Source organism: Pyxicephalus adspersus, chromosome Z, assembly GCF_032062135.1.
Source record: "Pyxicephalus adspersus chromosome Z, UCB_Pads_2.0, whole genome shotgun sequence".
Lineage (NCBI taxonomy): Eukaryota > Metazoa > Chordata > Amphibia > Anura > Pyxicephalidae > Pyxicephalus > Pyxicephalus adspersus.
Window position 1 is genome coordinate 77107001 of NC_092871.1, and position 12165 is coordinate 77119165.

A 12165-nucleotide genomic window follows, 5' to 3' on the forward strand; every position below is an offset into this window, starting at 1 on the left:
TGAAATTTAACAGCGATAAGACAGGTAAGAACAGTTTTTGCAGAAGGGATGCTGCCTGTCCATAAACACCTGGCTGAATCACAAGTTTTTTTTTTTAGTTCACTTTAAGTGCAGCAAAGAAAGGATTGTCACCTTACTACAGGAGGTAGTACACTTACTTGATTCCTGGCAGATCACCAAGTATTTTTATGAGCTTGCAGCATTTATAACAATTAAAGCATAGTTAAACATGCAAGTAATATGATATGAACACTTACCGATTTGCAGGTAGGAGCCAACTTCTTCAGCAGGAAAGGGATGATAATCTGTAGTAATGCTTCTTGAAAAAACTTCTTGCGGACACTGCTGCTATCATAGTCATATTTCTGAAAGATATGGCAGAATTAGGATATTAGCAGGAATTAGTTATCATATGCATTTTTTAATAATATGTGGCAATATGGTATGATGTTAAAATTTTGGTGGTCCAAAGAAAAATTTGGACATTATTTGCAATTTTTATGTTTTATTAATAATAAAACAAAAAAAATATTCAAATAGGTTCTTTTATTCTGAATGACAATTTTCACGTGTATATTGCATTAAATTTACAAACTGTACTAAAGACAATGGAGGTTAAGTGTTAGGTCAGTGTAGTCTTAAAGCGTACCTAAACTCAGAAATTTCACTTTACATAAAAGGGTAGACAACCCTCTTGGATGCTCATTCTGCGTATACCCGAGCATCTCGGGCATGCGCAAAAGTAGCCTATTCCTAAAAAGGGAAAAAAAATGCTGATCTCAGGCATGCGCAGTGAGATGGACAATTTTTTTTACAACCTACGTACGTCACCTGATCTTTCACCTGGGTTGGGTGACGTAGGAAGAAGAGACGAAAATGGCAGCGCCCGGAACACTGGCCCTGGGACAAAGCAGGACCTGAGGCAAGACACCCCCGGATGGATCGGAGTGCCCTGCGGGATTGAAGGTAAATGTTTTTTTTTTTTTTTTTGGCAGTTTTTTTTTTAGCTTCTCTTTAAGTTGTATGCGGCAACCATTGTCGAGACGTACGCTTCAGTATTGTTTCCATCATTACAACAGTCACCCCACTCCGCAAATACCAATTCTCATCCCATTGTTTTATTTTATTTGTTTACTAGCTGATTACCCGGCGTTGCCCGGGGTATTTATTTATTGCAATCTAATATTATACAGGAAAAGGATTTAAATAAAGCTATGGTGTTAAGCAAAATGCACACTGTGAATCACACTCTCACACACACACACACACACACACCTCTCTCTCTCTGACCTATAGAGTCAGTCATATGTCTAGCAAGTTTGAATGAAATATGTCAATGCGTTTCATCCAAATATAGCTCTGACATATAGCACAGCGCTGTACAAAGATGACAGGTGCACTCACATGAGTCATATGTGTAGCAAGATTGGTTGAAATGTCCTCATGCCTTTTCGAGTGATGGTGGAACATCTGCTTAATTGATAATGACATAACAAAGGAATTGCCCATGAAATAGCCTTTGAGTGAACTGTCAAGCCCCAGAAAAGAAGTGATTGTGCAAAAAAGGCTTTAGTACCTCACATTTTTATGCAATCTTTTTGTTCAACCCACTGAATTAAAGCTGAAAGTCTGCAGTTCAATTACATCTGAGTTGTTTCATTTTAAATAATTGTGGTAATGTACAGAACCAAATATAGAAAAAAGATGTCTCTGTCTTATGGACCTAACTGTAGATTTCTCAGATGCTCTTTTAGGTAAGAATGACCTTAATTGTGTATTTTCTTTAACTGTTATAGTTATTGGCATCAAATAGTTTGACTTTGATAACTATCATTTCACTTGTTTGGTCTTAGATTCCAATGAAATAAACCCATAATGAGTGAGAAAAAGCAAACAAATTTTTTACATTTTTTTTAGTAATCCCAAAGATATTGCAACTAATGATAATAGTAACAATATGTGCTTTCAGGTGCTTATGAGTTGCATTTAGGTATAGGAAAAAAGTCAGCTCAGGTGCAAACATTATCCATGTACCTAACCCCTGGGCTGGTCATGCAAAGATAATATTTTGAAAGAGGAATGGTTTTACCATCACAACAGGCTTCATCCCCTAAAAGAAATACGTGGGACAGGTAAGTATAAACTGATTTCTTTGCTGGTAGTGCTTATTACATTTTTAAATTAGCAACAAAGACAAATTGACTCATTGTACCCCCATCCACTGTGCAGCCTTTCTTTAGGTATTGTCTCACCTTGAGAACGCGTTCTAGTATACGTTGGATGTCTCTGCACAGATGCTCGTCGCCTTCTGACTTGTTTAGCTCCTGGTGCAGCAACTGTTCAAATGTGTACACTGCATTGTCTGTGAGCTGCAAAGATACAAAATGTACCATTAAAAAAAAAAAAGACAATTCACAATCAAACTGATAAAAGCCCAGGCTTTCCAGGGACTGGCAAACTGCAATACATTATATTTTTTGTTTATATACACATTTATGGACCACTGTGTGGACTGAACTTAATTTACTAAGCAGGTAAAACAGCATACAAAAAATGTACGCTAGTCATTTCAAGAGCAAACCTATCACCAAGCAATTACAGAAAATAGCTAGGAGAAGAAAACTACCATATCAGTCCCTTTTAAAATGTCATCTTTTACACAAGAGCAATAATGGCTTGTTATGTACAAAAGAGCCACTAAGAGGCGCTATTATCCCATATTTCTGAATCAAACAACCAGAAGCAAACTGAAAAATTACAGTTATGTTGCTGAACATAAAAAGTATTTTCATTCCTCACCTCCCTCATGAGGATCTGTGCCCGCTGCTTGAATATGGATGCACTTCCCACGTCAAACCTTTGCTGCAGTCCTTCAAGATTCAGATGATCCATTTTCCCATGGCATTGCTGCATTTTTACTGGATGATAAGCCAGCTGTGAGATCTTCTCCATGTGCTAGGGAAAGAATTGTATTCTGTTATATTGAATCAGTTGTTAGGCCCTATATATAATAAAAATGTTGTGAATAGCTTTGACTCCTTAGATGTTCTTTTGATAGAAAACAAAGAATCTTATTGAAAAAGAATCTCCGTACAACACTATAGAGGTTGCTGCTGCAGACATGCAATGTACATACCTTGCGTTGCTTGTATATATCTACAATAACTTTAAAAAACTTATAGATATGGCTAAATGCTATGCTACTACCTGTCAAAAGGTTGGCATCTAAAAACATAGCCTAGGCCAATCTGCTGAGGGATATTTATTGATTATTTGGAAGTGCCAGTTATCCTGTTCACACTTACCTCTCCTAATTTGTCCCGTCCTCCCTCATTCACCAAGTTCTTGTTCATGTCAGTGGCCTCTGTGAAGATTAGTTCCCGAACCTCAGAGAAGCCTTGGCTGGTTGGACCCATTAGTGCCTCCAGTATAGATGGGATGTGGGACTGGACATGGTTCCTCACGCACAACTCTGCTTTTGGCAACACAGCAGCTGGGAGATGAAGAATATAATATTATTCTGAGGCATATTCAAAATAAACTGTACTAATACCAATATCCTATGACAATGACTTGCTGGTCACAAAGAGTTAATGCTCCCTGCAATGCTATACCGAATGAGCTTGAAAGATGACTTCTCTGCATAATATTTACTAAGTAAACAGCACAGGAACATAATTTAGAAAAGAAGTTAAAGTACATCCATTATACCTCATGTGCCAGGTTTAAATAATATTACCTACACATTGCAAACTGCCAGGTGCCATTTGGTATGACTTTTCATTCCTCAACGTTGAGCCTCCTGGAAACCTAATTTTGCTTTTTTTAAATTGCTTAGAAATGCCCCCATGTGTCACAAAAAACAATATAGGGCTTCTAAGATACAGAGAAGCACGGTTCAATACAATGTATGGAAATCTGTACACATTTGTCTATATATCTTAGGGCAAAGGTCACCAACCGGCATTCCACAAAAAAATTTGCCAGAAAATGTTAGTGGTCCGCGGCTCGGGCCGGTTCACCCCCAGCAGAGTCAGGAGATGGACCCCGCTGGGAGGGAGGCTCTGGCCGGAGCACAACCCACCACTTTCCCATCACAGGCTCAGACCCGCGATGGGGGAGTGGGCTTGATTTGGCATTATGACATCACGCTGGGGGAAGTTTCTTCCCCTTTGAGTGACAAATGGCTCCCGTGCATGCTTGGTCCGGGGTTTAGTTGTTTATAGGTCCCTAGGTTCAAAAAGGTTGGCAACCACTGTGCAGAAGGCGCAACATATAATTACAAAATAGAAAATGCCCATGTAATTATTGCAACAACCCCTCCTTGTTATAGATTTGTGTGATTTAGCAGAGTGAGTGGCTAAACTCAATATTACCAAAAGAAAAACAGAATTTTCAGTGATGTGCAACATTCTTCATAGTGTTTAAACAGAGAGGTATAGTGCTTAAAAAGTGGAAATGTAGTTTTTGTGTGTGCATATGCAGGGCCCACGGTCCTGTAACTTACAGCTTCTCTGTTGGTTGCACATTGAAAACTATTATTCAGTATTATTATTATTTTACTTTACCTCGGATTTTGTTGGACACGTGCTCCTTACAGGCAATGATCTGATCCATATCCGTTCTGATCTGACTTTCCATCTCTGCTCTTTTGTCGCTGCAACATTTTTCAAGGCCTTCATAGAAGATACGGGTCTGCTCATACACCATCCGATACACAGTGTCTGAAATCTGGAGGAAAGACAAGAACATCTTATGTGCTTGTAAAGATAAATGTACAAGCTGATGAAAAAAACGAAACCTATAATAATATTTTTATGGATGTAATGTTTATGGTTTATTTACAAAAGTATAAAACTTATTATCAGAATCTTTCTTATTATTTAGGCTGGCCTTTCTATATATGTTTGCCCCCGGAAGAACCCTAAAAATGGTTTTAAGTTCTCAGGAAATCCTTGCAAAATACAATTAATTGGAGATGGTTTGGTGAACTGGTAGATAGATTAACTTTTGATTTGTGTTGGTGACTAATGTCACCGAGGACTGAAGTTTGAGAACCCCTGATATAGCATATTCAATTGCTGCACAAGCCATTTTGTAATTTAATTTTAATAAACCTATCCATTTAAATCTACGGCTGTTGTAATTTTCGAAAAACAATTAAAAAGAATCAATGCAATATGGCAACCTGTAGGTTGTTCTACACAAATTTGGGGTATGGAATGCCTCTAGAAACGTAAAATCGTACTTGTGTGATTGGCTCACCAATTTTCTGATGTTTTTACTACGAAACAAGTTTACATTTTAGACATATCCTGCAATGGGCAATTCAGTTTTCGTGAGATGTCCTTAAAGAGTTAACTGCTTTTGAAGGGATGCAGTCATTGCAAATTTCCTCATCAGAATACATCACAAAGTGCACCAGGTGACTTCAATTGAGACTCCTATTCAGGAATCATTTTGCAAAAAACATAGTGAAACAACGGCTCTTTCTTCTGAACAGAAAAAGGTAAGAAGCTGCAACAATGATTGTTACAATCCTTGCAACGTACATAAATTAGCCAGAGGGGATTTCACTTATTGACTGGTTCTATCGTTTCCATAGCACATTTCATATATGACTTGGGTTTTCTTCTATATACAAATTTAATTCAAATTAAGTGCAAGTCTTCAGAACAGCGCTAGCCTGAAGCAGTTTTCCGTTATCTCACCCTGCCTTGTGCAGAGATATGATAACTGCTGCATTTTTGTAGAACACACAGAGATATCATGGAAAGTCACAGGAAATCGGATGAAAGATGATAGTTTTAGATGCCCATTGGTTTACTATTTTGCAGGATATATTTTGCATATATTTATATTTATTTATATATATATATATATATATATATATATATATATATATATATATAACAATCAGATTCAAAAAACATTTGTCAGCATTTGGTATGCTTGAAAACCATGCACTGCCGACTGCAGTTATAACATTAGTTAGCCTATCCCTAGAAGACTCCATGAGATAGATAGGTAAAAAGACATTTTGCCTTCTTACATGTTTAAATTTGCAGCTCTCTGTAGTTTGATAAGCAGCAAGATTGCCACCTATCAAGTTTTTTTTCAGGGACTACTTTCAGATTTTAACTTGTTTACTTTAAATTGCAGAGGTGGACATACAATGAGCACCTGCACAAGGGTCCTCTTGGACCTAGGTGTCAATAAACTAAATGTGGGTCATCTAGATGCTGACACATTGACTTGGACACTGCAAACTTCTATGTGGCTCTCAATCAACTAATACATTATTTTTTATTGAGCAGTAGCTGATTGGAAAAGGTGGATGGGGCAATATTTGGTCTTGCACTGGAGTCCCTTGGTGACCCTGGTTGCCACTATTGCTGTATGGTAACCTAAGTTCTTCTCACCACCTTTAAACATTTAAAGCGACTGCATACCTTGCAACTGGATTGCAAACTATTGGAATAATTGCAGTTTATCTAATTGCTTTTATCTTGGTTTTGCAAAACTGTTCAAAAGCAAATTAGAAATGAAAACTAATCAATAACTTCTACAATCATTTGCTATATGGAAACATTTGTTTTATCACATAGTTGTGTGGACAACAGTTGTGTGTCATTATTCTAATGTAGCTATAAATAGGAAAGCAAAACTCAGGTTGTGAAGGGTTAGAGCACCACGATCATGTTCACCTAAAATATAAAACTAGTGATCAGCTGACATGATCATCACAATTAAATACTGTGCATTTTACTATTACCATCAATTTTATAAAGCGGTTACCAGCATGACTGTTACTTTACAGACTGCCATATAGTGTTCCCCCACCTTAATATTATTATTACACAGTATTTATATAGCAACGACAAACTTTAGAAGGTCCTTAGTCATGTCAATATCTGTCCCTCTAAGGGGCTCACAATCCAATATTTCTACCATTTTATTATTGTTTTAATTATTACACAGTGTTTATAAAGCCCCAACATATTAGGCAGCCCTGTACAAATCCATAGTCATGTCACTAGTTGTCCCTCAAAGGAGCTCACAATCTAATGTCCCTACCATAGTCATATGTCTTTATTATAGTCTAAGGTCAATTTTTGGGGGTAAGCCAATTAACCTAACTGCATGTTTTTGGAATGTGGGAGGAAACTGGAGTACCCGGAGGAAACACACACAAACACAGGGAGAACTATGCAGGTAGTGTCCTGGCCGAGATTCGAATCTGGGACCTAGCGTTGCAAAGGCCAGAGTGCTAACCACTGAGCCACCGTGCTGCACCTTAGGCAAGGTCATAATGGAGATCATTGGTGTTTCTTTTAAATACTTCTGATCTCTGTAGTACCTGTGAACGAGTCATGTACACCACTTCCAATTATTGCAATCAGTTACTCTATTTGAGTAAATTGAATTACATCAATTTAGTATAAATAGGATACACCAATCAAAACACTGAAAGCCACCTTACAAAATCTAATTGCCTGTTTTTAAATCAATACTTATGAGAGAGTTGGATTTAAGTGTTAATAAAGTTGCAATCATTTATCTGATCACCACTTCAAAAATTGGTGCATTAGGTGTTGCCATGCACATATGCGAAACTTTCTGTAATCCATGTACTTGAATTTCAGACTTTAGGGCAGCATTTTGTTTTATATTGAACCGTATGAAATTTAAGTGGCTGTGTTTAGTTCATTGTCTGCTATCATCAGTCACAGGAGTCTGTGATAATTTGCCTGCTGTTTCCGTCCATTGACTTTCACACAGGAAGTCTGTTACACGTTGAAACAGAACAAAGGGGGTGTCGAATCTCCACATGTCTAATAGGTTCCTGAAAAGTTTAAGTAAACATTTGTGAATATGGTTTATAGCAATTTCCTACTGCATTGAAATAAGAGACCTTTTTAATCTTTTTGGTTTGGCTGTGCACTGAACCAAATTTATGCACTGTGCTCCCCAGGGGATCTCCCCAACACTCACCAGCAGCCAGGTCCTCTGACGCTCCTGAGGTTTTCCTCGGATTCTGGGACCAATGGTGTTCTTCAGATCAGGAATGATTTCATCCATAACCAGGTTGGTGAGAACCTGTTCAAATATATAGCGGAACAGTTTAGTACATGTACAGTTGATCATCCAAAAGTGGGAAATTTATTTTGGATAGAGTGAGAAAGACCTGTGCCAGGGTATTTGTTAATCAGTTAATCTGATATTCACTAATCATTCCCTGCAAGGGAATTTTTCTGATGTATGTGTTTTTTGAAAAGTCACATCCACATCTTGATAAATATGCCCTTTGGTAAATGGGATAACTACTTAAAGGTTCACCTAATATATATATAAATAAAAATAGTAATTATTAATATTAATAAACAGGATTTATATAGTGCCAACATATTACATGGGTATTCCGTATTCCCTGAAAATTCTTAGACTGAAAATACAAAGGCAGCTTCCACATAAAAGTACCAGCACACTGCAAAATGTTACTTTTGGGGTTTAGATACCCCTCAAATATGGAATCCATGTGAGCTATTGGCTGTTTAAAATGCTCATAAGCGAAGAAAACAGGTATACATGGCTGATTACACAGCTCAACAAAAAAAAATGCCAAGGATTTTTCTATAAATTTAGTGTATTTTAGGTCTGCTGAATCTAGAAATGACATCAGTTTCACTGAATTGGCTCTAGTTCTTGTGATACAGGAATTGGAATAGATGATTTTTCCAACAACAAATGTTAACACAGCATAATATTATCAATCTTTACATACAGCCATGTTTTTCATTTTATATATTAAATGTAGCATTATTTTCATGAAACTTTCATTTGCCTTCTTTTTATTCATACATTTCCTTTTTTTTACAGAAATATTAGTTTTTCAAGAAGAAGTTGTTTAAATTTATTTTGCTACATTTGTGGTGAATATTCTCAGCAAAAACATAGAAGAAATATTACAGAATTGGTGAAACAAGCATATCTTGCATATTTTGGTAATAAACTAGGGGACCAAGATAAGTATTGGGCTCCCATATGGTATGCAAAACTTGTGTAGAGTGCTAAGAGAGTGGAAAAATAGAAAATTGAAACGTTTGAAATTTGGTGAACCTATTGTATAGAGAGAGCCCAAAAATCATCATAATGGTTGTTATTTCTGTGCAGTGAATGTAAAAGGTTTCAATCATTACAAGAAAAACAAGTGGGAGTACCCTGATTTGGAATCAGCAAGACGACCTGTGCCGCATGGTGCTAATGTTCCCATAGCAGTGTTCAGTACACTCCATGATATTCCTGTATCTGACATGGAGGATATACAGGCAGTGTAATCCAGGAGTTAGCAGTGGAAGTGAATATGAAGGAAGTGTTTCATCAAACCAGCAGTTCTCTCAAGAAGAGCTTAACAATTTAATACGTGACCTAATTCTGTCAAAACAAGCATCGGAACTGTTAGCATCCAAGCCAAAAGAAAAGAACTGTCTGAGACCGGAAGTTAAAATAACGGTTTATAGGACAATAGAGGTGACACTCCTACCATATTTCAGTGAAGATGGAGACTTTGTGTACTGTTGTAACATCCCTGGACTACTAGCCCATATGGGAGTACCAGAATACCGAGCAGAAGACTGGCAGCTTTTCATAGACAGTTACACTCCAAGTTTGAAATCTGTTTTACTGCATAATGGCAACTGCTATGCATCACTTCCAATTGGTCACTCAAAAAAACTTAAAGAAGAATATAAAAATATCCAAATGGTCTTACAAAAGCTTTGCTATCATGAACACCAATGGTCCATATGTGTTGATTTGAAAATGGTGAACTTCCTACTTAGACAGCAAAGTGGATACACAAAGTACCCATGTTTCATCTGCTTGTGGGATAATCAAGCAAAAAAGTGACATGGCCTCCAAGAGAAAACATGAAAAAAGGTGCAGCCAACATCATTAACGATCAATGGTTGACAAAGAAAAAATCATTCTCCCTCCACATAAAGTTGGCAATAATGAAGCAATTTGTTAGAGCTGTGAACAAGGACGGTGATTACTTCAAATACATTTGTAGATTCTTCCCTGAATTGAGTACTGAAAAATTAAAAGCAGGAATCTTTGATGGACCCCAGATTCAGAAACTGATAGATGATTCAAATTTCACAAAGTTACATGACTGATACTGAAGCTTCTGCCTGGTACAGCCATGTCATGGTTGCCAAGAAATTCTTGGGTAACAATAAAGCACAAAATATGAAGAACTGGTACAAAACTTGCTCTTAAACTTTAAAAGTTTGGGTGCTACTTTGAGCAAAAAGATACACTATCTCCATAGCCATTTGCAAAAATTTCCAGAAAACCTTGGTGATTTCAGTGAGGAACAAGGGGAGAGGCTCCATCAAGATATAAAGGTGATGGAAGAAAGGTATCAGGGCAGATGGGATAGACACATGATGGCAGACTACTGCTGGAGCCTTCAGCGTGATTGTCCTGATCATCAACATAAAAGGAAATCATACAAAGTTTTTCAATGACTTCTTTGTGATTAGTTCTGTAAATATACTGAATATAGAATATATGGACATTAAGTATTTCAAAAATTAAATTTTGTATATGTAGGCATATCTAGTTTAATTTTGCTTACTTTTCATGTTTCATTAGTTTTCAAGAAGTTATTATTGAGGTCAATATTTAAAAAACTAAAGCCAATCTAGCAAAACCAATACCATATTTGAAATCTGTGCATCAAACATAACCTAAAATGACTTCCATCTGTTTGGCAAAAAAATGTTTGTTGACCAGTGTTCCACAATCAATCCTTTGATGAACATCCTTCAAAAGGAAATTAAAAGGAAAAAGTGTGTAAAATCCACTTTTCCTCCTTATGTCCAGCCAGTAGCCCATCCTCAATCCAATACGTTTTCATAGTAAGTCCTATTAACATTGAAGTATATGCATACTTTTACCCAAACTCCATTTATGCTTTTTGCCTTTCCCACTCTACGCTGCCCATATGCATGGCTTTCTTTAATCCTGCAACTTTTAGCCTATTTCGTTGCCTGAAAAGCTTTGGTGCACTGGCCAAGCATGAGTAGTAGCTTACTATAAAATATATATGGGTTGAGGACACTGAGAAGAAGACTTTCCCATAGAAGTCTATGAAAAGTTACTGGGCAGGCACAGCAAAAAAAAAGTTTTTTTTAGAAGGTTGTAAACAAACAAGGTATGATAGTTCAACTTTGAGATGAGAGAAAAAGGAATTATTTACCAGTGTCCTTACACATTAGGTGAATCACCAGACCCCCTGGCTTAGCACTATAGGTTTGTTTGTTTGTTAGTAAGACAAACCAATCAAAATTTAACTAGTATTTCATGACAATTATTGTACTTTTCAGTTTGCATCAGGTTATTTTCTTTACAAATAAACAGACGTTATAACCTTTTAAAAATATAGCCAGTGATGTAACTACAATAAAAGTTTTAAATGGAACACTAAAAACTTACCTGTACTTGATTACCACAAAGCATGTCCCATGTTCCATATTGGTCTCGTGCTTGCCTGAAAAATCTCACAGAGTCTGTGAATGCGGCAGATTCCACACGAGAATCCTCTGGGATACCTAGCAGGGAAAAACAACAAAACCACACTTTTTACCTGAGATCAAACACGTCAACTCATTATTTACCAATCTCAAAATCATGCCCTTAAACCCCCAGCGACCACTTTTCATTTGTAGGAACCTTAACCTCCTAGTAGTAATCTATGCAGAGGCATGTTTACATTAATAAAGTAGTTAATAGGTGTTTTTAAATTGATAGGTTTGAGTGTTAGTGTGTTGAATATTTGTACGCTAAGTATGTATATAATATATTAATTTATGAATGCTGTGTAATTCATGGGCAGGGCCATCACTGGGGGAAGGTCATCCAGGGTGTGTTTAGTGTTCTTATAATAAACAAATTTTTACAGGGTTAATAGAGGGCAGGCAACAGCTAAATGCTAGCTTTAGTAGAATTAATATTTATTTACCTGCCATTTTAATTCTGTACAGCTATTCTTATGATTTGCACATAGTCTGCCATTCTGCACAGCCATGTACCGTGTTTCCCCGAAAATAAGACCTACCCCGAAAATAAGACCTAGCACTTTTCCCCCGTACGCAGCTT

General features: G+C 36.9%; 1 protein-coding gene across 1 annotated transcript in view; it reads right to left on the bottom strand.

Moving 5' to 3' along the window:
- Positions 1–12165, bottom strand: part of LOC140344199 (protein Niban 2-like) — a 74162-nt gene that overhangs the window by 5255 nt on the left and 56742 nt on the right. Inside the window, exons 7-13 of the mRNA XM_072431192.1 lie at positions 11503–11618; positions 7996–8100; positions 4569–4731; positions 3306–3493; positions 2800–2955; positions 2253–2369; positions 258–365 (exon numbers count right to left, since the gene is read on the bottom strand). Of these exons, the coding sequence (XP_072287293.1) occupies positions 258–365; positions 2253–2369; positions 2800–2955; positions 3306–3493; positions 4569–4731; positions 7996–8100; positions 11503–11618 (953 nt within the window). The remainder of the gene's footprint in view (positions 1–257; positions 366–2252; positions 2370–2799; positions 2956–3305; positions 3494–4568; positions 4732–7995; positions 8101–11502; positions 11619–12165) is intronic.